Source organism: Nerophis lumbriciformis, linkage group LG36 (assembly GCF_033978685.3).
Source record: "Nerophis lumbriciformis linkage group LG36, RoL_Nlum_v2.1, whole genome shotgun sequence".
NCBI lineage: Eukaryota > Metazoa > Chordata > Actinopteri > Syngnathiformes > Syngnathidae > Nerophis > Nerophis lumbriciformis.
In genome coordinates, this window is record NC_084583.2 from 11,107,501 (window position 1) to 11,134,000 (window position 26,500).

The 26,500-nt window shown below is 41.9% G+C and overlaps 1 protein-coding gene across 3 annotated transcripts in view; it reads right to left on the minus strand.

Annotated features, from left to right (window-relative positions):
- The window catches only part of spock1 (SPARC (osteonectin), cwcv and kazal like domains proteoglycan 1), a 314,102-nt gene that overhangs the window by 50,833 nt on the left and 236,769 nt on the right, over positions 1-26,500 (minus strand). For all 3 annotated transcript variants that reach the window (XM_072912464.1, XM_061930578.1, XM_061930579.2), the window contains one exon: positions 23,003-23,123. In XM_072912464.1, the coding sequence (XP_072768565.1) occupies positions 23,003-23,123 (121 nt within the window). The remainder of the gene's footprint in view (positions 1-23,002; positions 23,124-26,500) is intronic.

Genomic DNA, 26,500 nt, shown 5'->3' on the forward strand with positions numbered 1-26,500 from the left:
TTTCACCATCTACGGTCCGTAATATCATCAAAGGGTTCAGAGAATCTGGAGAAATCACTGCACGTAAGCAGCTAAGCCCGTGACCTTCAATCCCTCAGGCTGTACTGCATCAACAAGCGACATCAGTGTGTAAAGGATATCACCACATGGGCTCAGGAACACTTTAGAAACCCACTGTCAGTAACTACAGTTGGTCGCTACATCTGTAAGAGCAAGTTAAAACTCTACTATGCAAGGCGAAAACCTTTTATCAACAACACCCAGAAACACCGTCGGCTTTGCTGGGCCTGAGCTCATCTAAGATGGACTGATACAAAGTGGAAAAGTGTTCTGTGGTCTGACGAGTCCACATTTCAAATTGTTTTTGGAAACTGTGGACGTCGTGTCCTCCGGACCAAAGAGGAAAAGAACCATCCGGATTGTTATAGGCGCAAAGTGTAAAAGCCAGCATCTGTGATGGTATGGGGGTGTATTAGTGCCCAAGACATGGGTAACTTACACATCTGTGAAGGAACCATTAATGCTGAAAGGTATATACAGGTTTTGGAGCAACATATGTTGCCATCCAAGCAACGTTACCATGGACGCCCCTGCTTATTTCAGCAAGACAATGCCAAGCCACGTGTTACATCAATGTGGTTTCATAGTAAAAGAGTGCGGATACTAGACTGGCCTGTCTGTAGTCCAGACCTGTCTCCCATTGAAAATGTGTGGCGCATTATGAAGCCTAAAATACCACAACGGAGACCCCCGGACTGTTGAACAACTTAAGCTGTACATCAAGCAAGAATGGGAAAGAATTCCACTTGAGAAGCTTCAAAAATGTGTCTCCTCAGTTCCCAAACGTTTACTGAATGTTGTTAAAAGGAAAGGCCATGTAACACAGTGGTGAACATGCCCTTTCCCAACTACTTTCGCACGTGTTGCAGCCATGAAATTCTATGTTAATTATTTGCAAAAAAAAAGTTTATGAGTTTGAACATCAAATATGTTGTCTTTGTGGCATATTCAACTGAATATGGGTTGAAATGATTTGCAAATCATTGTATTCCGTTTATATTTACATCTAACACAATTTCCCCACTCATATGGAAACGGGGTTTGTAGTAGAAAAACTTGAATTTGCTTAAGAGATATCTCATAAAACGCTTTTCTCTAGTGACTCAAAGCGCTTTACATAGTGAAACCCAATATCTAAGTTACATTTAAACCAGTGTGGGTGGCACTGGGAGCAGGTGGGTACAGTGTCTTGCCCAAGGACACAACGGCAGTGACTAGGATGGCAGAAGCGGGGATCGAACCTGGAACCCTGAAGCTGCTGGCACGGCCACTCTACCAACCGAGCTACACTGTGGAGAGTAGTTACGGGAAAACAATGAGTTCTGAGCTGCTCTGGAAATGTAAAAATAAAATATTTTGCAGCTCCTGACAATCTGATCTCTTTGAGTTGGAAATACTTTCTATTGTTGGAGAGTGAAGCTCTTGGCAGATGAGGCCGGGGATCTTTTTTCTCACTCCCAGGAATGGTTTTTTGGTTTATGGGTTTCATCACGGCCGCCTTCATCGAATGCAAGTCCCCGGGGCTGAGACGTTTTGGAGGCCCCCCACAGCCTCAATTTGCAGAGTGCATAAAAACTGTAATAAGTCGGTAATCCACATCACAAAAACACTCGGTTTTTTTTTCCAGGACATACAACAAGGAGTTTTCCCTCTTTGAGTCAGAAAAATATATTTGTATCAACCGTGCATTAAAGGGGAACTGCACCTTTTTTTTTGCCTATCATTCACAATCCCTGTGTGAGAGAAGCACACGTTTTTCTCTTTTTTTATCCATTCTAAATAGTAAATAGACACTAGCAAGAGTCAGCTAACAATGCAGTAAACAGGGATTTAATCTATTTCACCTATAAAGCCCTCTAAAAGGCTTCAAAAAACTTCATCAAGGTTTTATATGTATGCTGTAAGTATATACTGTGTGTAGAGATGTCCGATAATGGCTTTTTTGCCGATATCCAATATTCCGATATTGTCCAACTCTTAATTACCGATTCCGAAATCAACCGATATCGATTAACACATTATGCCTAATTTTGTTTTGATGCCCCGTAACAAGGTTTTCCAAAATAAATCAACTCAAGTTATGGAAAAAAATGCCAACACGGCACTGCCATATTTATTATTGAAGTCACAATGTGCATTCTTTTTTTTTAACATGCCTCAAAAACAGCAGCTTGGAATTTGGGACATGCTCTCCCTGAGAGACCATGAGGAGGTTGAGGTGGGCGGGGTTGGGGGGGGGGGGGCGTGTATATTGTAGCGTCCCGGAAGAGTTAGTGCTGCAAGGGATTCTGGGTATTTGTTCTGTTGTGTTTATGTTGTGTTACGGTGCTGATGTTCTCCCGAAATGTGTTTGTCAGTCTTGTTTGGTGTGGGTTCACAGTGTGGCACATATTTGTAACAGTGTTAAAGTTGTTTATACGGCTACCCTCAGTGTGACCTGTATGGCTGGTTTTATATGTATGCTGTAAGTATATACTGTGAGTGGAGATGTCCGATAATGGCTTTTTTTGCCGATATCCAATATTCCGATATTGTCCAACTCTTAATTACCGATTCCGATATCAACCGATATCGATTAACACATTATTATGCCTAATTTTGTTGTGATGCCCCGCTGGATGCATTAAACAATGTAACAAGGTTTTCCAAAATAAATCAACTCAAGTTATGGAAAAAAAATGCCAACATGGCACTGACATATTTATTATTGAAGTCACAAAGTGCATTATTTTTTTTTAACATGCCTCAAAAACAGCAGCTTGGAATTTGGGACATGCTCTCCCTGAGAGAGCATGAGGAGGTTGAGGTGGGCAGGGTTTGTGGTTGCGGGGGGTGTATATTATAGCGTCCCGGAAGAGTTAGTGCTGCAAGGGATTCTGGGTATTTGTTCTGTTGTGTTTATGTTGTGTTACGGTGCGGATGTTCTCCCGAAATGTGTTTGTCAGTCTTGTTTGGTGTGGGTTCACAGTGTGGCGCATATTAGTAACAGTGTTAAAGTTGTTTATACGGCCACCCTCAGTGTGACCTGTATGGCTGTTGACCAATTATGCATTGAATTCACTTGTGTGTGTGTAGAAGCCGCATATATATATATATAGGACGGTAAAGGCAGTGCCTTTAAGGCACGCGCCCCAATATTGTTGTCCGGGTGGAAATCGGGAGAAATTCGGGAGAAATTCGGGAGAATGGTCGCCCTGGGAGATTTTCAGGAGGGGCACTGAAATTCGGCAGTCTCCCGGGAAAATCGTGAGGGTTGGCAAGTATGGACGGCGCGTCGTCACGTCGTGACATTGCTGGTTTTACGAGCAGAGGAGCATGTTTGGCAGCGCACTATCACTGAGTACTTACAAGCAGACACAGTGTGTAGACAGAAAAGGGAAAACGGACACATTTTGGCCTAAAAACTAATGATAAATGTGAAGTTATAACACTGTAACACCCTCAGAAAGAGGTGCTTTAAAACATGGCTAGTGAGCTAGCGGCTAACATCCATCCACAGTCGGCAGTGTTTTAGCTACTTCTAAATCACTAATCCTCGTCTCCATGGCGACAAATCAAGTGAGTTTCTTACAAGTATCATCCCTGCAGGACGAGGAATAGCTAACCATGCTTCACTACACACCGTAGCTCACCAGCGTCACAATGTAAACAAACACCATGGGTGGATCTACATTTAACATCCACTGTAATAATACCAAGTACAAGAGCGTATCTAGTCGATACTACTAAGATTACATTGATATTTTGCGGGGGGTGTATATTTTAGCGTCCCGGAAGAGTTAGTGCTGAAAGGGCTTCTGGGTATTTGTTCTGTTGTTTTTATGTTGTGTTACGGTGCGGATGTTCTCCCGAAATGTGTTTGTCATTCTTGTTTGGTGTGGGTTCACAGTGTGGCGCATATTTGTAACAGTGTTAAAGTTGTTTATACGGCCACCCTCAGTGTGACCTGTATGGCTGTTGACCAAGTAAGGTTGCATTCACTTGTGTGTGTGTGAAAAGCCGCATATATTGTGTGACGCAAAAGAAGTACCTTTACGGTTTATTGGCGCTCTGTACTTCTCCCTAGGGCCGTGTACACAGCGGCGTTTTAAAAAGTCATACACTTTACTTTTTGAAACCGATACCGATAATTTCGAAACCGATACCGATAATTTCCGATATTACATTTTAAAGCATTTATCGGCCGATAATATCGTCAGTCCGATATTATCGGACATCCCTAGATGTAATCAAAGGAGTATCGACTAGATACGCTCCTGTACTTGGTATCATTACAGTGTGGCATGGCAACATAAACTAGCTGAATTCTGATTGGATAACAACTCGAACCTAAAAACAACAGCACTGGAAGGAGCATAATATGACATAAAGAGAATATGGATACTTTTAGATATTTAGGGAAAGTTTATCTTTAATTATGATCATGATTTCTGGTTATGTTATGCCCTGATGGCACACCACTAGTAGAAGATAGTTAAACATAATGTTACTGTCAAATATTGCTGATGAAAATGACACCAAGTAACAGTAGGGCCACTCTGAGAAGCAAATATGGGGAAAAAAACCCGTTTTTTATGAGCGTAAAATTGTTATTTTTAACGAGTGAGACCTAAATGCAACAATCTGACATCAGCATTTGGCATCACGGTCTCTCTCTTCGTCAAACTGCTTTATACAATATTAATGATATGAGTTATAAACGTTAACTACTCCTTTCATCAACAAAAAATTCTGATAAAATAGGCAATTTAAGCTCATTGGTGTTGAAGTGACAACACATTGATTGTTATGATCCGCTACCCGTAGTCTGTTTTAAGTTTGTCGAGTCACTTGTGTTTTCTGTTAGTTTTGGACTCCTTGAGTTCCTGTTTATGTTTGTTACCATGGCTACGTGTTAGTTTCACCTGCCTCTTGTGTTCAGGACGCGCACCCATACTTGCCAACCCTCCCGGATTTTCCGGGAGACTCCCGAAATTCAGCGCCTCTCCCGAAAACCACCCGGGACAAATTTTCTCCCGAAAATCTCCCGAAATTCAGGCGGAGCTAGAAGCCACGCCCCCTCCAGCTCCATGCGGACCTGAGTGACGTGTCAACAGCCTGTATTCACGTCCGCTTTCCCACAATATAAACAGCGTGCCTGCCCAAACACGTTATAACTGTAGAATGATCGAGGGCGAGTTCTTGGTTTCTTATGTGGGTTTATTGTTAGGCAGTTTCATTAACGTCCTCCCAGCGCGATAACAACACACAACAACAGCAGTCATGTTTTATTCTACTAGTTCGTCTGCCGTAAACAGCAATGTTGTTGTAATATATTGAGTAGACTTCAGAACAGACTCACACACTTGACGTCAGGTGCGCAACACCCCGTAAATCGTTGGCCAACCAAAAAGTAACCCTACTTTTTAGTACACTATAGCCAACATTCACCAGGAGATGGCAACAGACAAACATAGATCACTCTATTACATTCCTCCCCTTTTAGAAATGTAGGAGTTACTCAAAATAAATAAACAACCCAACCAAAAAATGCAGCAGCTCAATTAAAAAACTGTACTTAAGCCCCATTCTTTTTTTTTTTTTTTTTTTTAGTACTGAACTCTTAACCCTCATTTGTAAACAATAACATGCTTATTATACAAACAGTATTTGTACACCTTTAACACAGATTTGTATACTGTCTTCAGAGATTCTGTTGTTTTGGTGGTACTCGAAACCTTTCTGGGTACCTGCGAAAGGGTGTTCAGCATGGTTAGAAAAATAGTGACAGAGAATAGAACAAGGATGGACAATTCAACCCTTAACTCAACAATGAGTAGATGAGTGTTATGTGTGTGTATATGTGTAAATAAATGAACACTGAATTCCAAGTATTTCTTTTATTTATTTATATATATATATATATATATATATATATATATATGAAAAATAAATATATATATAGCTAGAATTCACTGAAAGTCAAGTATTTCTTATATATATATATATATATATATATATATATATATATATGAAATACTTGACTTGGTGAATTCTAGCTGTAAATATACTCCTCCCCTCTTAGCCACGCCCCCAACCACGCCCCCGCCCCACCCCGACCACGCCCCCCGCCCCCCACCTCCCGAAATCGGAGGTCTCAAGGTTGGCAAGTATGCGCGCACCTGTTTGTAATCAAGAGACATTATTTAAGCCTGCCTTTGCCAGTCAGTCGGTCTTGCTTCTTTGTTCGCTTCACGCTACTGTTACGTAAGTTTTGCTTGTCTCCTAACCCCTGCTAGTGATCTCTAGTCTGTGCTAAGTAGTAGCCTTAGCTTCAGGTGCGATCGGCACCTTGTTCCGTCGGTTTGTTTCCTACTCTTTGAGTGTTAAAGGGGAACATTATCACAATTTCAGAATGGTTAAAACCATTAAAAATCAGTTCCCAGTGGCTTATTATATTTTTCGAAGTTTTTTTCAAAATGTTACCGATCACGCTATATCCCTAAAAAAAGTTTCAAAGTGCCTGATTTTAACCATCGTTATAAACACCCGTCCATTTTCCTGTGACGTCACATAGTGATGCCAACACAAACAAACATGGCGGAAAGAACAGCAAGCTATAGCGACATTACCTCGGATTCAGACTCGGATTTCAGCGGCTTAAGCAATTCAACAGATTACGAATGTATTGAAACGGATGGTTGTAGTGTGGAGGCAGGTAGCGAAAACGAAATTGAAGAAGAAACTGAAGCTATTGAACCATATCGGTTTGAACCGTATGCAAGCGAAACCGACGAAAACGACACGACAGCCAGCGACACGGGAGAAAGCGAGGACGAATTTGGCGATCGCCTTCTAACCAACGATTGGTATGTGTTTGTTTGGCATTAAAGGAAACTAACAACTATGAACTAGGTTTACAGCATATGAAATACATTTGGCAACAACATGCACTTTGAGAGTGCAGACAGCCCAATTTTCATCAATTAATATATTCTGTAGACATACCCTCATCCGCGCTCTTTTCCTGAAAGCTGATCTGTCCAGTTTTGGAGTTGATGTCAGCAGGCCAGGGAAGCTAGGGTCGATAGGGGGTTTAGCTCGCTCATCTGCGGGAACAAACTGCCGCCATTGCTTGCCGTGCTACCGAGGTCCTTTGTCCCTGAATTGCTCACACACTCCGGCAGATTCAATGGGGGTCTGGCGGCAGATTTCTTTGACTTTATCGTTGGAAATGCATCTGCTTTGAGTGTCGCAGGATATCCACACATTCTTGCCATCTCTGTCGTAGCATAGCTTTCGTCGGTAAAGTGTGCAGAACAAACGTCCAATTTCTTGCCACTTTCGCATCTTTGGGCCACTGGTGCAACTTGAATCCGTCCCTGTTCGTGTTGTTATACCCTCCGACAACACACCGACGAGGTATGATGTCTCCAAGGTACGGAAAACAGTCGAAAAAACGGAAAATAACAGAGCTGATTTGACTCGGTGTTTGAGAAAATGGCGGATTGCTTCCCGATGTGACGTCATCGCTCCGAGAGCGAATATTAGAAAGGCGTTTAATTCGCCAAAATTCACCCATTTAGAGTTCGGAAATCGGTTAAAAAAATATATGGTCTTTTTTCTGCAACATCAAGGTATATATTGACGCTTACATAGGTCTGGTGATAATGTTCCCCTTTAATTTACGATTAAAATCATGTTCCTACCTGCAAGTCCTGTCCAGAGTCGTCCGTTTGCATCCTGGGAGAACAAACCTCGCAGTAAGCTGCAACCCCCACGTAACATTGATTATGTTTTGTTTCATACAGTATGTCAGATTACAGCCAGATTTTGTTTTTTTAGAATCCCCAAATATTTCAACTTTATCCCGAAAAGTTTCGTACAAATCTACACAAAAAGGACTACCCGGGCAGGCCTCCAGCCACCTTCTCATTTTTGAAAGCACAATGGATCGTTTCTGGTTTGTAAAATATTACGGCTAAAGCAAAAGCACAATCGATCAACCTTTGCCCTACAAAATCTCAGGCGACGGAACATTAAGTCTCAGTAATGGAAAAGAGGCTACACTGGAAAGCATACTGTTTATCAACCCAATGTCTTTTTTGTTGTTGTTGTTATCAAGTGCTCACAACGGCCTGATCCAATTATCTCCAAGTAAATCTGCAAATCATCCTTATCCTATTTAACGCTCGCATTTTGTTTGCAACTACGGAACCGGTGGACCCATTTTGACGGAACAAGGTGATGTATCATGGGCCATTGAAGAGCTCATTAAGATCTGATGGAGGTGCATCTCATTACCAAGTGCCTTTCTAATTAAGGTGATAGTTTATGCTAAAGAGGCTTTGTAATTAAAGTTGTGCAGAAGATGTACAAGTGAAGAGCCTCGACATCTTAGCGCTGCATATACCGTATTTTTCGGACTATAAGGCGCACTTGAAATCCTTTCATTTTCTCAAAAATCGACAGTGTGCCTTTTAGCGGAATAATTAAAATTAAAACGGATTCATTTTGGTTGTGCTTACCGACCTCAGAGCTATTTTATTTGGTACATGGTGAAATGATAAGTGTGACTAGTAGATGGCAGTCACACATAAGAGATAGGTATAGACTGCAATATGATGGCAGTCACACATAAGAGATATGGATGACATCGGACTGTCTGCCCCGCAGGATGAATTTGAGGACCAGTCATTGACACTTTAGAGTGGAAAGCACATTTATTTTCACTCGCATACAAAACATTATATATCCCTGGTTTCAAAAAGACCCAAAACATCATAAGGGACCCATCTCACCCTGGGCATAAACTTTTTGAACTGACACAGGACAATAAAATGTCGGACAAACCAATTTAAGAACACTTTTTACCCGAGAGCAATAGTGTCCCTGAACACAAGACAATACAAGACTCCTCTGCCTCCTGTCCAGGAGATCGCAAAAAGCCGCTGCCTGACCAGGGCTTAGAAAATCTGCAAAGACTCCTCTCACCCCCACCAAGGACTGTTTTCACTGCTGGAGTCTAGAAAGAGCTTCCGCAGCCTCCGAAGCAGAACCTCCAGGTTCTGTAACAGCTTCTTCCCTCAGGCCGTAAGACTCTCGAATGCATACTTGCCAACCTTGAGACCGCCGATTTCGGGAGGTGCGTGGTAGGGGGCGGGGCGTGGTTGGGGGCGTGGTTAAGAGGGGAGGAGTATATTTACAGCTAGAATTCACCAAGTCAAGTATTTCATATATATATATATATATATATATATATATATATATATATATATATATATATACACACACATATATACATATATATATATATATATATATATATATATATATATATATATATTTATATACAAGAAATACTTGACTTTCAGTGAATTCTAGCTATAAATATATATTTCTTTTATTTTATATATATATATATATATATATATATATATATATATATATATATATATATATATATATATATATATATATATATATATAAAATAAATACTTGAATTTCAGTGTTCATTTATTTACACATATACACACACATAACACTCATCTACTCATTGTTGAGTTAAGGGTTGAATTGTCCATCCTTGTTCTATTCTCTGTCACTATTTTTCTAACCATGCTGAACACCCTCTCTGATGATGCATTGCTGTGTGGCACGCACAAAAGTGCTTTCATCAAATGCACTAGATGGCAGTATTGTCCTGTTTAAGAGTGTCACAACATTGCTGTTTACGGCAGACGAACTGCTTTACGGTAGACGAAAACGTGACTGCTGTTGTTGTGTGTTGTTACCGCGCTGGGAGGACGTTAATGAAACTGCCTAACAATAAACCCACATAAGAAACCAAGAACTTGTCCTCCATCATTCTACAGTTATAACGTGATTGGGCAGGTACGCTGTTTATATTGTGGGAAAGCATGAGTCCGCCTGAATTTCGGGAGATTTTCGGGAGAAAATTTGTCCCGGGAGGTTTTCGGGAGAGGCGCTGAATTTCGGGAGTCTCCCGGGAGGGTTGGCAAGTATGCTCGAACGCATCATAATTAAATTATCCCCTCAACTCCCCCCAAAATGGATTAACTCGCTGGAATAAAAAAGACAATATAACATACCATATTTTTCGGACTATAAGTCGCAGTTTTTTTCATAGTTTGGCCGGGGGTGCGACTTATACTCAGGAACGACTTACGTGTGAAATTATTAACACATTAGCGTAAAATATCAAACAATATTATTTAGCTCATTCACGTTAGAGACTAGACGTATAAGATTTCATGGGATTTAGCGATTAGGAGTGACAGATTGTTTGGTAAACGTATAGCATGTTCTATATGTTATAGTTATTTGAATGACTCTTACCATAATATGTTACGTTAACATACCAGTTGGTTATTTATGCCTCATATAACGTACACTTATTCAGCCTGTTGTTCACTATTCTTTATTTATTTTAAATTGCCTTTCAAATGTCTATTCTTGGTGTTGGCTTTTATCAAATACATTTCCCCCAAAAATGCGACTTATATATGATTTTTTCCTTCTTTATTATGCATTTTCAGCAGGTGCGACTTATACTCCGGTGCGACTTATACTCCGAAAAATACGGTACATCCATAAACGTGGATGCATGTGAAAAAGTGCAATATATTTATCTGTACAGTAATCTATTTATTTATATATGCACCTTATTGCTTTTTTATCCTGCACTACCATGAGCTTATGTAACAAAATTTCGTTCTTATCTGTACTGTAAAGTTCAAATTTGAATGACAATAAAAAGGAAGTCTAAGTCTAATAATGACTGTGCATGTGAGCTGTGTGCTTGGTAATTTTATGTATTTTTATCTATTTATCTATGTTCTTATGTTTTTATGTGTTATTATGAATTTGCACTAAATTAGTTTTTGTTTACAATTTCGTTGTACAATGACAATAAAGATATATTCTATTCGAGACTCTCCCGAAGGACAGTGCGGCGAAGACACAACAAACTCCCTTCTTGTCTCTCATGGACACACACCTGTTGTCGTTGACGACTTTGGACTGACTGGCAAGAACACCAAGGCCGCAGAACAGGGACACGCGGCAGGCTTACACACACACATGCATCCACAAAAAATATACGCCACACACACATACCCCACCCACCATCCAAAACGGCCTTGACACGAATCTCTTAGGAGTGATGGACGGCTGGGCAGCACCTGAAGAGCTGCACCCCTCCATCGTAGCCCCTCACTCCCTCCCCTCTGTTGCAAGTCTCGAGATGTATGTTGTAATATGTATACGTGCTTTGCTATGGAAGTTTTTTCCCCACTCCAGACTGGGCCCCCTTAGGAGCCCAGTCTAGATTGTATTTTTTTACTCATTCTTCCCCAGTGTTGACCTTTTTCCCATCTTTTACGGGGCGCCTTATTCTGTAACCCTGTACACTGTTTGTTTGTCTAATCTTGAACGGGTTTGTGCTGAAAACTACCTACCTGGACTGCAATATGACTCAAGTAAACAACACCAAAATGTTAATGTCTCTTGTTTTCATGTTAGCATTTAAGCGACCGAGCTGGCGGCAGTCTGTCCGTGAGTTTATCAACATGCAGTTATCAATCATGGGTTTTCCATCCATCCATCCATCCATTTTCTACCGCTTGTCCCTTTTGGGGTCGCGGGGGGTGCTGGAGCCTATCTCAGCTGCATTCGGGCGGAAGGCGGGGTACACCCTGGACAAGTCGCCACCTCATCACAGGGCCAACACAGATAGACAGACTGTTCTCAATCATTTTAATTTAAAACGGTAACACTAATTGTTGGGAGTTTTACCGCAGTTATCAATAATCAGTTAATCGTTAAATCCCTAATTAATAGAAAGCCAAAGCAGTGAATGTACAGTAAGTGTGACTCATTATTTACTTTAAACATGCACTATAAACGTTTCCATATGTAAAACGTACCCTATTCATCTCAATAAACAAAGCATATTTCATGCAAAGTAAATATATTTTTCGGACTATAAGGCGCACTTAAAATCCTGTCATTTTCTCAAAACTCGACAGTGCGCCTTATAACCCGGTGCGCCTAACGTACGGAATCATTTTGGTTGTGATTACCGACCTCGAAGCTATTTTATTTGGTACATGGTGAAATGATAAGTGTGACCGGTAGACGGCGGTCAAACATAAGAGATACGCGTAGACTGCACTATGATGGCAGTCACACATAAGAGATACGTGTAGACTGCAATATGACTCAAGTAAACAACACCAAAATGTTCCATTGAAAATATAGAACATTACACAGAGCACTCAAAAATCTATCAAAATCAAACTTGCTTGATGGATTGTACTGTGCTTCAACATAGGTATTATTATGGTGTGTGTATAAGGTAAGACATATTATCTGTATAGATGTCCGAAAATGGCTTTTTTTGCCGATATCTGATATTCCGATATTGTCCAACTCTTAATTACCGATTCCGATATCAACGGGTGCATATTGTAGCGTCCCGGAAGAGTTAGTGCTGCAAGGGATTCTGGGTATTTGTTCCGTTGTGTTTATGTTGTGTTACGGTGCGGATGTTCTCCCGAAATGTGTTTGTCATTCTTGTTCTGTGCGGGTTCACAGTGTGGCGTATATTTGTAACAGTGTTAAAGTTGTTTATACGGCCACCCTCGGTGTGACCTGTATGGCTGTTGACCAAGTATGCAGGGCATTCACTTGTATGTGCGTGAAAAGCCGTAGATATTATGTGACTGGCAGTGCCTTTAAGGTTTATTGGCGCTCTGTACTTCTCCCTACGTCCGTGTACACAGCGGCGTTTTAAAAAGTCATACATTTTACTTTTTGAAACCGATACCGATCATTTTGAAACTGATACCGATAATTTCCGATATTACATTTCAAAGCATTTATCGGCCGATAATATCGGCAGTCCAATATTATCAGATATCTCTAATTATCTGGCGTTTTGTTTATTATTATGCAAAAACAACATTTGTTACCTTCTAGTACCTGCTGATCTGTATTTGGGATCTGCATGAATCCGGAAAAATTGCGCGTGTCCGCCTTTGTAGTCCGTGTTGACGCCGTAGTCGATAAGCTTCTTCTTTTTCTCTATCTATATCATTTCTAATATAAAGTAGTGTAAAGTTCTTACTTATATCTGTCAGGGAACTCACCATGAAAGTGCTAAAACAAACCGGTGTGGTGAGTTTACTTTAATCACCCAAAGAACTTTAGTTATTAGAGAGTTCCGGTCGGACGCTTTTTCCCGGGACAAATTTCCGGGCGTTGTTGTTGCACTAGTGAGCCACGGATGAGGAGATGCTGCTCCGTTATTGGTTGAAGTAAAGTCTGAATGTCATTAAAACAGTTAGCGCCATCTTTTGACACTTCTTCCACTCCCGTCCTTGCACGCTACACCGCTACAACAAAGATGACGGGGAGAAGACGCTGTCGAAGGTGAGCCACGTAAATAAGACCGCCGCATACTGAAGCGACTGTCAGAAAGATAATGTGTAAAACATCATCTATGCAACATTTTGACCAAAGAACCACCATTACATGTTATGTAGACCACATATATTCCGGTACGCCCTATGGTCCGGAAAATACGGTACTTATCACACATCAAATAAAAGGACTGAGCACATCAAATATTTGAGGAGGATATATTTGGATTTCTGATATCATTTGTGTCTGTGCTTATTGCAGTATCCCTCTAAGGTGTTAAACAACACAAAGCCTTTTATTGTTCTCACCATCTGCCTTTTGGAATATAAGGGAAAAAAAGCAGACACACCTTTTTTTTCAGATACGGTATGAATGAATGCATGTGTGCGCGGCATTTCTTTGTTTGCTGAGAGCAAAAAAGTTTGAACTGCTGACTCTTACCATCAAAAAGCAATCTGACAAACACACACACACACACACACGTGCACACACACACACCTATAGCGCTAACTCCATCTGCTTACAATTCTGAGCTGAGTTGATCTGATGAGAGATGGGGAGACAACACACACACACACACACACACACACACACACGCACACACACACACACACACACACACACACACACACACACACACACACACACACACACACAGACACACACACACACACACAGCAAGAAAAATAGTGGCATTGGAATAAGGGACATTAGAGACGACTGCATTTAAAAAGCCAACTTACTGAGCCAGTGAGAGTAGTGGGACACAGATAAATAGATTATTTTCACAGAACCACACTATCCGTAAACTATATGGAAGAAAAAGATATATATTGAAGTACAGATTAATTAGTTTGGATCAGGTGTTTCAAAGTCATTTTAGCTCAGGGACCGCGTGGAGGAAAATATATTCCCAAGTGGGCCGTAATGGTAAAATCATGGCATGAGAACTGCCTCGGTGCTCTCGTGCGCTCTGTTTCGTTTGTTTTTTTGCGTAAATTGTGTGTCCGCGTGCTCAATCAATCAATCAATCAATTCCTTTATTGTCATTGTCATAATAACACTTAAGTCATACATGAGCAACGAGATTTTGTTTGAGCTTTGTCTAGTCCAGGGGTCGGCAACCTTTACCAGTCAAAGAGCCATTTTGACCAGTTTCACAAATCAAAGAAATCAATGGTAGCCACAAAATTATTTTGAAATTTAAAATGAAATGACACTGCATACAAAGTTGTTTTTTTTGCTTTGTGCTATGTATAAACCAAGGGTTTCGAGTTTTGTATGAATGGCGCTTGACAGCGTCATACTTATCAACCTCCCAATTTTTCCAGCATGGAATCGAAATTCAGGGCATCTCTTCTCTCGTACGTGCCGTGATGGTACAGCATATAGCGCCCAGCTACACGTGGTATGGGACTTCTGCTTGCTCACGTAAATGACAGCAAGGCATAGTTGGTCAACAACCACACAGGTTACACTGACGGTGGCGGAATAAACGTTAACACTCTTACTAATAATGCGCCACACTGTGAACCCACACCAAACAAGAATGACAAACACATTTCGGGAGAACATACGCACCGTAACACAACAGAACAAATACCCAGAATCCCATGCAGCCCTGACTCTTCCAGGCTACATTATACACCCCAGCTACCAAACCCCGCCCACATCAACCGACGCACGGAGGGGGTGAGGGGTGATGTGTGGTGGAGCAGGGTTGGGGTGGGGGCGGGGTTTGGTGGTAGCAGGGGTGTATAATGTAGCCCGGAAGAGTCAGGGCTGCATGGGATTCTGGGTATTTGTTCTGTTGTGTTTATGTTGTGTTAAGGTGCAGATGTTCTCCCGAAATGTGTTTGTCATTCTTGTTTGGTTTTGGTTCAAAGTGTGGCGCATTATTAGTAACAATGTTAAAGTTATTTTATATGGCCACCGTCAGTGTAACCTGTGTGGCTGTTGACCAAGTATGCATTGCTGTCACTTACGTGTGCAAGTAGAAAATGCATACAACGAAAGGCTGGGCTGGCACGCTGTTTGTACAGATTGTAGAGGGTGCTGAATGTTGTACCATCATGGCACGCCCTTATTATTATTGTTAGGGTGAAAATCGAAGAATAGAGGCACTGGAATCCGGAAATCTCCCGGGAAAATCGGGAGGGTCGGCAAGTATGCAGCTGAGCCGCATCAGAGTGATCAAAGAGCCGCATGCGGCTCCGGAGCCGCGGGTTGCCGACCCCTGGTATAGTAGCATAGAAACTGCATTGAAGTGCAGGTTGACCATAGTTTACTGTTTAAAGGGGAACTGAACAGAATTGTTAAAACCATTAAAAATCAGTTCCCAGTGGCTTATTATATTTTTCGAAGTTTTTTTCAAAATGTTACCCATCACGCAATATCCCTAAAAAAAGCTTCAAAGTGCCTGATTTTAACCATCGTTATATACACCCGTCCATTTTCCTGTGACGTCACATAGTGAAGCCAACACAAACAAACATGGCGGAAAGAACAGCAAGCTATAGCGACAATAGCTCGGATTCAGACTCGGATTTCAGCGGCTTAAGCGATTCAACAGATTACGCATGTATTGAAACAGATGGTTGTAGTGTGGAGGCAGGTAGCGAAAACGAAATTGAAGAAGAAACTGAAGCTATTGAGCCATATCGGTTTGAACCGTATGCAAGCGAAACCGACGAAAACGACACGACAGCCAGCGACACGGGAGAAAGCGAGCACGAATTTGGCGATCGCCTTCTAACCAACGATTGGTATGTGTTTGTTTGGCATTAAAGGAAACTAACAACTATGAACTAGGTTTACAGCATATGAAATACACTTGGCAACAACATGCACTTTGAGAGTGCAGACAGCCCAATTTTCATCAATTAATATATTCTGTAGACATACCCTCATCCGCGCTCTTTTCCTGAAAGCTGATCTGTCCAGTTTTGGAGTTGATGTCAGCAGGCCAGGGAAGCTAGCGTCGATATTCTTCTCTTGATCATCTTCGGTGGCATAAGGGTCGATGTGAGCCAAGACATCCAGGAGGTTTAGCTCGCTCGTCTGCGGGAACAAACTGCCGCCATTGCTTGCCGTGCTACCGGGGTCCTTTGTCCCTGAATTGCTCACACACTCCGGCAGATTCAATGGGGGTCTGGCGGCAGATTTCTTTGACTTTATCGTTGGAAATGCATCTGCTTTGAGTGTCGCAGGATATCCACACATTCTTGCCATCTCTGTCGTAGCATAGCTTTCGTCGGTAAAGTGTGCGGAACAAACGTCCAATTTCTTGCCACTTTCGCATCTTTGGGCCACTGGTGCAACTTGAATCCGTCCCTGTTCGTGTTGTTACACCCTCCGACAACACACCGACGAGGCATGATGTCTCCAAGGTACGGAACAACAGTCGAAAAAACGGAAAATAACAGAGCTGTTTTGACCCGGTGTTTGAGAAAATGGCGGATTGCTTCCCGATGCGACGTCACGTTGTGACGTCATCGCTCCGAGAGCGAATATTTAATTCGCCAAAATTCACCCATTTAGAGTTCGGAAATCGGTTAAAAAAATATATGGTCTTTTTTCTGCAACATCAAGGTATATATTGACGCTTACATAGGTCTGGTGATAATGTTCCCCTTTAACATTGTCAAGAAGATTGCGAATAGAGGGGCGTGGGGGTGGGAACAGTCAGATGTCTGATTGGTGTTACGTTGATGTTGCAGCAATGCAATGTCATTTAGCAGTCTCACAGCCCGGGGATATAGACTGTGAGACATTCTGGTGGTCCTGGCACGAATCAATCTATACCTCCTTCCAGAGGGTAGCAGGTTGAAGAGGCCATGTGCTTGGTGGTATCTGTCCTTCAGGATGTTATGTCCTCGCTTTAGGCAGCGAGTTGTGTACATGGCACTCATCTCTGGGAGTATCGTCCTTGTAATTTTCCCCGCCGCTTTAACCACTCGCTGAAGAGCCTGTTGGTTCGCTTTAGTGCAGCTAGCAAACCACACTAAAAATCCGTAAGTGAGGACACTGCTGATGGCACAGTTGTAAAAGTTGACCATTGATTTCTGCGAAATGTTTGCGCATTTTAGTTTCCTCAAAAAAAAGAAGCAGTGTTAATGTCCCAGCATAGATCTTCTGTTATGTTCACCCCTAAGAATTTGAAATGCTTGACCCTTTCTACGAGATTGTTATTAATTAAAAGTGGAGGGTGTTTGTTCTGCCCTTTCCTGCGGAAGTCTACAATTAGTTCTTTGGTTTTGTTAGTGTTAAGAACCAAGTTATTGTTAGCACACCATGAAGCCAGCTGTTGGACCTCTGCATTGTATGCTGTCTCATCATTATTACTGATGAGCCCAAGCACCGTGGTGTCGTCGGCATATTTGACAGTGAGATTGGATGTTGAAGAGGCTACGCAGTCATGTGTGAAGAGGGTGAAGAGCGCAGGGCTTAGCACACAACCCTGTGGGGCACCGGTGTTGATGGTGAACCCGTTCTCAAACAATGGCAATAAAAACTAGTCTGATTCTGATTGTGATTTTGAAAAAAATCAAGACGACTCCAGGTTGTTTTCTTTGTTTTACTTTGGCCAAAAATAGAACAAGCACATTCTGAAAATGTAGAAATCACAACTAATCCTCAGGGCAAAACACTTCAAGTTTGTTGACAATTCAGAGGAAATTGGTGCAGCTTCAAAACCACAATGAGCTTAGACTCGGTCTCTGTGTATCTACAAAGCCAGGATCAAACTTTAAGTCACAGTCTTTTAGGGTTTGAACAAAAAACACAACATGTAAACTCTTTTAGGTATCACATATCTCCTTTGTCATGTCCACGTATCAATCCAGTGCTAACTCAACAAACGAAGGTAAAAAACTATCATTTTTGGTGATTTAACCCCCAATTCCAACCCTTGATGCTGAGTGCCAAGCAGGGAGGTAATGGCTCCCATTTTTATAGTCTTTGGTATGACTTGGCCGGGGTTTGAACTCACAACCTACTGATCTCAGGGCGGACACTCTAACCACTAGGCCACTGAATGCTCACTAACACAGATTTAGACAGAATTGTAAACAACTTTTGAGAGGATTTGGTCTTTTTGTGTGGTATGGTAAACGTTTTAGATGTTTTGACTCCCAACTCATGAAAAATGGGAGCAAAAACAAAAGGGTTGCGTTTATATTTTGTTTAGTATAATAATTGGTTATTATACTATTAATTGCATATATTTTGCTGTAAAAACCTATGTTTAAGACACTTTATGGCTGCCTTCAGAAACTGAGGAGCACCAAATGAATTTGCTTTGAGGTCGGTAAGCACAACCAGAAATATTCCGTACATTAGGCCAGTGTTTTTTAACCTTTTCTGAGCCAAGGCACATTTGAAAAAATGCAGAGGCACACCACCAGCAGAAATCATTAAAAAACGAAACTCATTTGACAGTAAAAAGTCGTTGTCGCAATTGTTGGATATGACTTTAAACCATAACCAAGCATGCATCACTATAGCTCTTGTCTCAAAGTAGATGTACTGCCACCACCTGTCACGTCACACCGTGACTTATTTTGAGTTTTTTGCCGTTTTCCTGTGTGTAGTGTTTTACTTCTTGTCTTGTGCTCCTATTTTGGTGGCTTTTCCTGTTTTGTTGGTATTTTCCTGTAGCAGTTTCATGTCTTCTTTTGAGCGATATTTCCCGCATCTACTTTGTTTTAGCAATCAAGAATATTTCAGTTGTTTTTATCCTTCTTTTGTGGGGACATTGTTGATTGTCATGTCATGTTCGGATGTACATTGTGGACGCCGTCTTTGCTCCACAGTAAGTCTTTGCTGTCGTCCAGCATTCTGTGTTTGTTTACTTTGTAGCCAGTTAGGTTTTAGTTTCATTCTGCATAGCCTTCCCTAAGCTTCAATGCCTTTTCTTAGGGCCACTCACCTTTTGTTTATTTTTGGTTAAAGCACTAGACACCTTTTTATCTGCAAACTGCCTCCCGCTGTTTCCGACATCTACAAAGCAATTAGCTACGTGCTGCCACCTACTGATATAAAAGAGTATTACGCGGTTACTCTGCCGAGCTCTAGACAGCACCGACACAACAACAACACATCATTTGCAGACTATAATTACTGGTTTACAAAAAATTGTTTTAACTAGAGATGTCCGATAATATTGGATTGCCGATATTATCGGACGATACATGCTTTAAAATGGAAATTATCGATATCGGTTTCAAAAAGTAAAATGTATGACTTTTTAAAACGCCGCTGTGTACACGGACGTAGGGAGAAGTACAGAGCGCCAATAAACCTTAAAGGCACTGCCTTTGTGTGGCGGCCCAGTCACATAATATCTACGACTTTTCACACACACAAGTGAATGCAATCCATACTTGCTCAACAGCCATACAGGTCACACTGAGGGTGGCCGCATAAACAACTTTAACACTGTTACAAACATGCGCCACACTGTGAACCCACACCAAACAAGAATGACAAACACATTTCGGGAGAACATCCGCACCGTAACACAACATAAACACAACAGAACAAATACCCAGAACCCCTTGCAGCACTAACTCTTCCGGGACGCTAAAATATACACCTCCCGCTACCCCCTACACCCCCACCTCAACCCCACCCACCTCAACCTCCTCATGCTCTCTCAGGGAGAGCATGTAACAAATTCCAAGCTGCTGTTTTTTAGACATGTTAAAAAAAAAAAAGCACTTTGTGACTTCAATAATAAATATGGCAGTGCCATGTTGGCAATTTTTTTTACCATAACTTGAGTTGATTTATTTTGGAAAACCTTGTTACATTGTTTAATGCATCCAGCGGGGCATCACAACAAAAATAGGCATAATAAATGTGTTAATTTCACGACTGTATATATCGGAATCGGTAATTAAGAGTTGGACAATATCGGAATATCAGCAAAAAAGCCATTATCGGACATCTTTAGTTTGAACCCAAATAGGTGAAATTAGATAATCTCCCACTGCACACCAGACTGTATCTCAAAGCATGGTACTGTATTTTTCGGACTATAAGTCGCAGTTTTTTTCATAGTTTGTGCGACTTGTACTCAGGAGCGACTTATGTGTGAAATTATTAACACATTACCGTAAAATATCAAATAATATTATTTATCTTATTCACGTAAGAGACTAGACCAGGGGTCGGCAACCCGCGGCTCCGGAGCCGCATGCGGCTCTTTGATCACTCTGATGCGGCTCGGCAGCTTACTTGCTGAACCCCCCAATTTTCCCGTGAGACTTCCGGATTTCAGTGCCTTTCGCAGAAAACTCCCGGGATTAATATTCACCGATTTTCACCCTTACAGATATAATAAGGGCGTGCCATGATGGTGCAACATTTGGCGCTCTCTACAATCTGTATTAACAGCGTGCCAGCCCAACACTTGTTATACAATATACATCTTCTGCTTGCACACGTACGTGACAGCAAGGCATACTTTGTCAACAGCCATACAGGTTACACTGACGGTGACCATATAAAACAACTTTAACACTCTTACTAATAATGCGCCACACTTTGAACCAAAACCAAACAAGAATGACAAACACATTTCGGGAGAACATCTGCACCTTAACGCAACATAAACACAACAGAACAAACACCCAGAATCCCATGCAGCCCTGACTCTTCCGGGCTACATTATACACCCCTGCTACCACCAAACCCCGTCCCCACCCCAACCCTGCTCCGTCACACATCAAACCCCCCCCCCCCGTGCGTCGGTTGAGGTGGGCGGGGTTTGGAAGCGGGGGTGTATAATGTATCCCGGAAGAGTTAGGGCTGCATGGGATTCTGGGTATTTGTCCTGTTGTGTTTATGTTGTGTTACTGTGCAGATGTTCTCCCGAAATGTGTTTGTCATTCTTGTTTGGTGTGGGTTCACAGTGTGGCGCATTATTAGTAAGAGTGTTATAGTTTTTTTTATACCGCCACCGTCAGTGTAACCTTTGTGGTTGTTGACCAAGTATGCCTTGCTGTCGCCTACATGAGCAAGCGGAAACCCCATACAACGTGTGGCTGATCAGGCACGCTGGTTGTAGTGGGTGCTATATGCTGTACCATCACGGCACGCATGACGCTGACAAGCGCCATTCATTTAAAACCCGCGTGCCGCACCAGCTTTCAAATTCCATATAAAGGTGTGGGCAGCGTGTCTGAGACCCCTAGTTTATACATAGCACAAAGCAAAAAAAAAACTTTGTGTGCAGTGTTAATTCATTTAAAATTTCAAAAAAAAGTTGCGGCTCCCATTGTTTTCTATAATTTGCGTAACTGGTCAAAATGGCTCTTTGACTGGTAAAGGTTGCCGACCCCTGGACTAGACGTATAAGATTTCATGGGATTTAGCGATTAGGAGTGACAGATTGTTTGGTAAATGTATAGCATGTTCTATATGTTATAGTTATTTGAATGACTCTTACCATAATATGTTACGTTAACATACCAGTTGGTTATTTATGCCTCATATAATGTACACTTATTCAGCCTGTTCACTATTCTTTATTTATTTTAAATTGCCTTTCAAATGTCTATTCTTGGTGTTGGCTTTTATCAAATAAATTTCCCGCAAAAAATGCGACTTATACTCCTGTGCGACTTATATATGTTTTTTTCCTTCTTTATTATGCATTTTCGGCCGGTGCGATTTATACTCCGAAAAATAAGGTAGTTGAAAAACACTGCATTAGGCGCACCGGGTTATAAGGCGCACTGTTGAATTTTGAGAAAATGAAAGGATTTTAAGTGCGCCTTATAGTCCGAAAAATACGGCAATGCAATAACACAGCCAGGAGTTTAGAGAGCGAGGCAGATCAACTGACTTACTGCCCTTATTTTTGATAGATTCCAGACACTTGGGTATTTGGAGCGCCTTCTTCTCAGAATTCAATTTCGTTTGACTGTTGAAACATTCAGTGTCTTACACCCGATGCGGAGGCAAAATGTGAGCAATGAATAGTTCCTTGAGGAATAAGAGCACGTGGCGAGACAGATGACGGATGGACCGACGTCGGGGCGTAAGAATCCTCATCATCATCGACATCATCCCCACTACTCCCACACGGGGGGAGGGAGGAACTTTGTAACAATAACAATCCATCCTTTTTGTGCTGCCCCACTTTAGATTGCATTTCTCCCTCTGAATCTCTCCATCTATCAGACCAAATCCCATTTTTATGACAAACAACAAGACACGCAGACTCACTCCATCACTGCTCGCTGTCAGAGAGAGGGCGCAGAAGGGGGAAGAAATAATATAAATAAGGGCAGGGGGGGTGGAAAGTGAAGGAAAAGCTGTGAATCACCAGATATTTTGAGGGTTGTTTTTTTTTAGTGTGTGAGGCAGCAGCTCCAAAATGACTGGAAGAAATGATGAACTCACGTGTGAATTCACGTTCATTCAGTCATCTGTTCATGCATACAAAGGAGCGGACCGACCAATCAAAAAAAGAGGCAAACAAGCAAGCCAAGGACGGAGTGTACTCACCGGTCTTGTCGCTTTTGCGTGGCGGCTTGCTGAACACTTGTCCGGGCAAACACGGACACGCTCCGTCACATTTCACGGAGATCATCTTCCCAGAGAGGCAACTCTGGAACTCCAGCTTACACTGCATGAATGGAGAGGGATTTGTTGGAAAAATCAAATGTGGTAACAACAACAATACATACAAACCCCGTTTCCATATGAGTTGGGAAATTGTGTTAGATGTAAATATAAACGGAATACAATGATTTGCGAATCATTTTCAACCCATATTCAATTGAATATGCTACAAAGACAACATATTAGATGTTCAAACTGATAAACTTTTTTTTTTTTTGCAAATAATCATTAACTTAGAATTTGATGGCAGCAACACGTGACAAAGAAGTTGGGAAAGGTGGCAATAAATACTGATAAAGTTGAGGAATGCTCATCAAATACTTATTTGGAACATCCCTCAGGTGTGCAGGCTAATTGGGAACAGGTGGGTGCCATGATTGGGTATAAAAACAGCTTCCCAAAAAATGCTCAGTCTTTCATAAGAAAGGATGGGGCGAGGTACACCCCTTTGTCCACAACTGCGTGAGCAAATTGTCAAACAGTTTAAGAACAACCTTTCTCAAAGTGCAATTGCAAGAAATTTAGGGATTTCAACATCTACGGTCCGTAATATCATCAAAGGGTTCAGAGAATCTGGAGAAATCACTGCACGTAAGCAGCTTCGATCCCTCAGGCTGTACTGCATCAACAAGTGACATCAGTGTGTAAAGGATATCACCACATGGGCTCAGGAACACTTCAGAAACCCACTGTCAGTAACTACAGTTGGTCGCTACATCTGTAAGTGCAAGTTAAAACTCTCCTATGCAAAGCGAAAACTGTTTATCAACAACACCCAGAAACGCCATGGGCTTCGCTGGGCCTGAGCTCATCTAAGATGGACTGATGCAAAATGGAAAAGTGTTCTGTGGTCTGACGAGTCCACATTTCAAATTTTTTTTGGAAACTGTGGACGTTGTGTCCTCCGGACCAAAGAGGAAAAGAACCATCCGGATTGTTATAGGCGCGAAGTGTAAAAGCCAGCATCTGTGATGGTATGGGGGTGTATTAGTGCCCAAGACATGGGTAACTTACATATCTGTGTAGGCGCCATTAATGCTGAAAGGTACATACAGGTTTTGGAGCAACATATGTTGCCATCCAAGCAACGTTACCATGGACGCCCCTGCTTATTTCAGCAAGACAATGCCAAGCCACGTGTTACATCAACGTGGCTTCATAGTAAAAGAGTGCGGGTACTAGACTGGCCTGCCTGTAGTCCAGACCTGTCTCCCATTGAAAATGTGTGGCGCATTATGAAGCCTAAAATACCACAACGGAGACCCCCGGACTGTTGAACAACTTAAGCTGTACATCAAGCAAGAATGGGAAAGAATTCCACCTGAGAAGCTTAAAAAATGTGTCTCCTAAGTTCCCAAACGTTTACTGAGTGTTGTTAAAAGGAAAGGCCATGTAACACAGTGGTGAACATGCCCTTTCCCAACTACTTTGGCACGTGTTGCAGCCATAAAATTCTAAGTTAATTATTGTTTGCAAAAAAAAAAAGAAGTTTATGAGTTTGAACATCAAATATCTTGTCTTTGTAGTGCATTCAATTGAATATGGGTTGAAAAGGATTTGCAAATCATTGTATTCCGTTTATATTTACATCTAACACAATTTCCCAACTCATATGGAAACAGGGTTTGTATATATATACAAAACCCCAAACCAGTGAAGTTGGCACGTTGTGTAAAGGGTACATAAAAACAGAATACAATGATTTGCTTTTACTACGAAGCCACGCTGTTGTAACACGTGGCTTGGCATTGTCTTGCTGAAATAAGCAGGGGCGTCCATGGTAACGTTGATTGGATGGCAACATATGTTGCTCCAAAACCTGTATGTACCTTTCAGCATTAATGGTGCCTTCACAGATGTGTAAGTTACCTATGTCTTGGGCACTAATACACCCCCATACCATCACAGATGCTGGCTTTTGAACTTGTCATCTATAACAGTGGTTCTTAAAGGGGAACATTATCACCAGACCTATGTAAGCGTCAATATATACCTCGATGTTGCAGAAAAAAGACCATATTTTTTTTAACCGATTTCCGAACTCTAAATGGGTGAATTTTGGCGAATTAAACGCCTTTCTAATATTCGCTCTCGGAGCGATGACGTCACAACGGGAAGCAATCCGCCATTTTCTCAAACACCGAGTCAAATCAGCTCTGTTATTTTCCGTTTTTTCCGACTGTTTTCCGTACCTTGGAGACATCATGCCTCGTCGGTGTGTTGTCGGAGGGTGTAACAACACGAACAGGGACGGATTCAAGTTGCACCAGTGGCCCAAAGATGCGAAAGTGGCAAGAAATTGGACGTTTGTTCCGCACACTTTACCGACGAAAGCTATGCTACGACAGAGATGGCAAGAATGTGTGGATATCCTGCGACACTCAAAGCAGATGCATTTCCAACGATAAAGTCAAAGAAATCTGCCGCCAGACCCCCATTGAATCTGCCGGAGTGTGTGAACAATTCAGGGACAAAGGACCTCGGTAGTTTGTTCCCGCAGACGAGCGAGCTAAACCCCCTGGATGTCTTGGCTCACACGGTCCCTTATGCCACCAAAGATGATCAAGAGAAGAATATCGACCCTAGCTTCCCTGGCCTGCTGACATCAACTCCAAAACTGGACAGATCAGCTTTCAGGAAAAGAGCGCGGATGAGGGTATGTCTACAGAATATATTAATTGATGAAAATTGCGCTGTCTGCACTCTCAAAGTGCATGTTGTTGCCAAATGTATTTCATATGCTGTAAACCTAGTTCATAGTTGTTAGTTTCCTTTAATGCCAAACAAACACATACCAATCGTTGGTTAGAAGGCGATCACCGAATTCGTCCTCGCTTTCTCCCGTGTCGCTGGCTGTCGTGTCGTTTTCGTCGGTTTCGCTTGCATACGGTTCAAACCGATATGGCTCAATAGCTTCAGTTTCTTCTTCAATTTCGTTTTCGCTACCTGCCTCCACACTACAACCATCCGTTTCAATACATGCGTAATCTGTTGAATCGCTTAAGCCGCTGAAATCCGAGTCTGAATCCGAGCTAATGTCGCTATAGCTTGCTGTTCTTTCCGCCATGTTTGTTTGTGTTGGCTTCACTATGTGACGTCACAGGAAAATGGACGGGTGTATATAACGATGGTTAAAATCAGGCACTTTGAAGCTTTTTTTAGGGATATTGCGTGATGGGTAAAATTTTGAAAAAAACTTCGAAAAATATAATAAGCCACTGGGAACTGATTTTTAATGGTTTTAACCCTTCTGAAATTGTGATAATGTTGTCATGACGCGGAGTCGAACCCACGTTTCCTCTGCAGTTGGAGCTGCAGGCACCTCTCTTAACCCCTCTGCTAGCAGCACACTCAGACAAGCCTCTGCTCGCGCTGAGCACA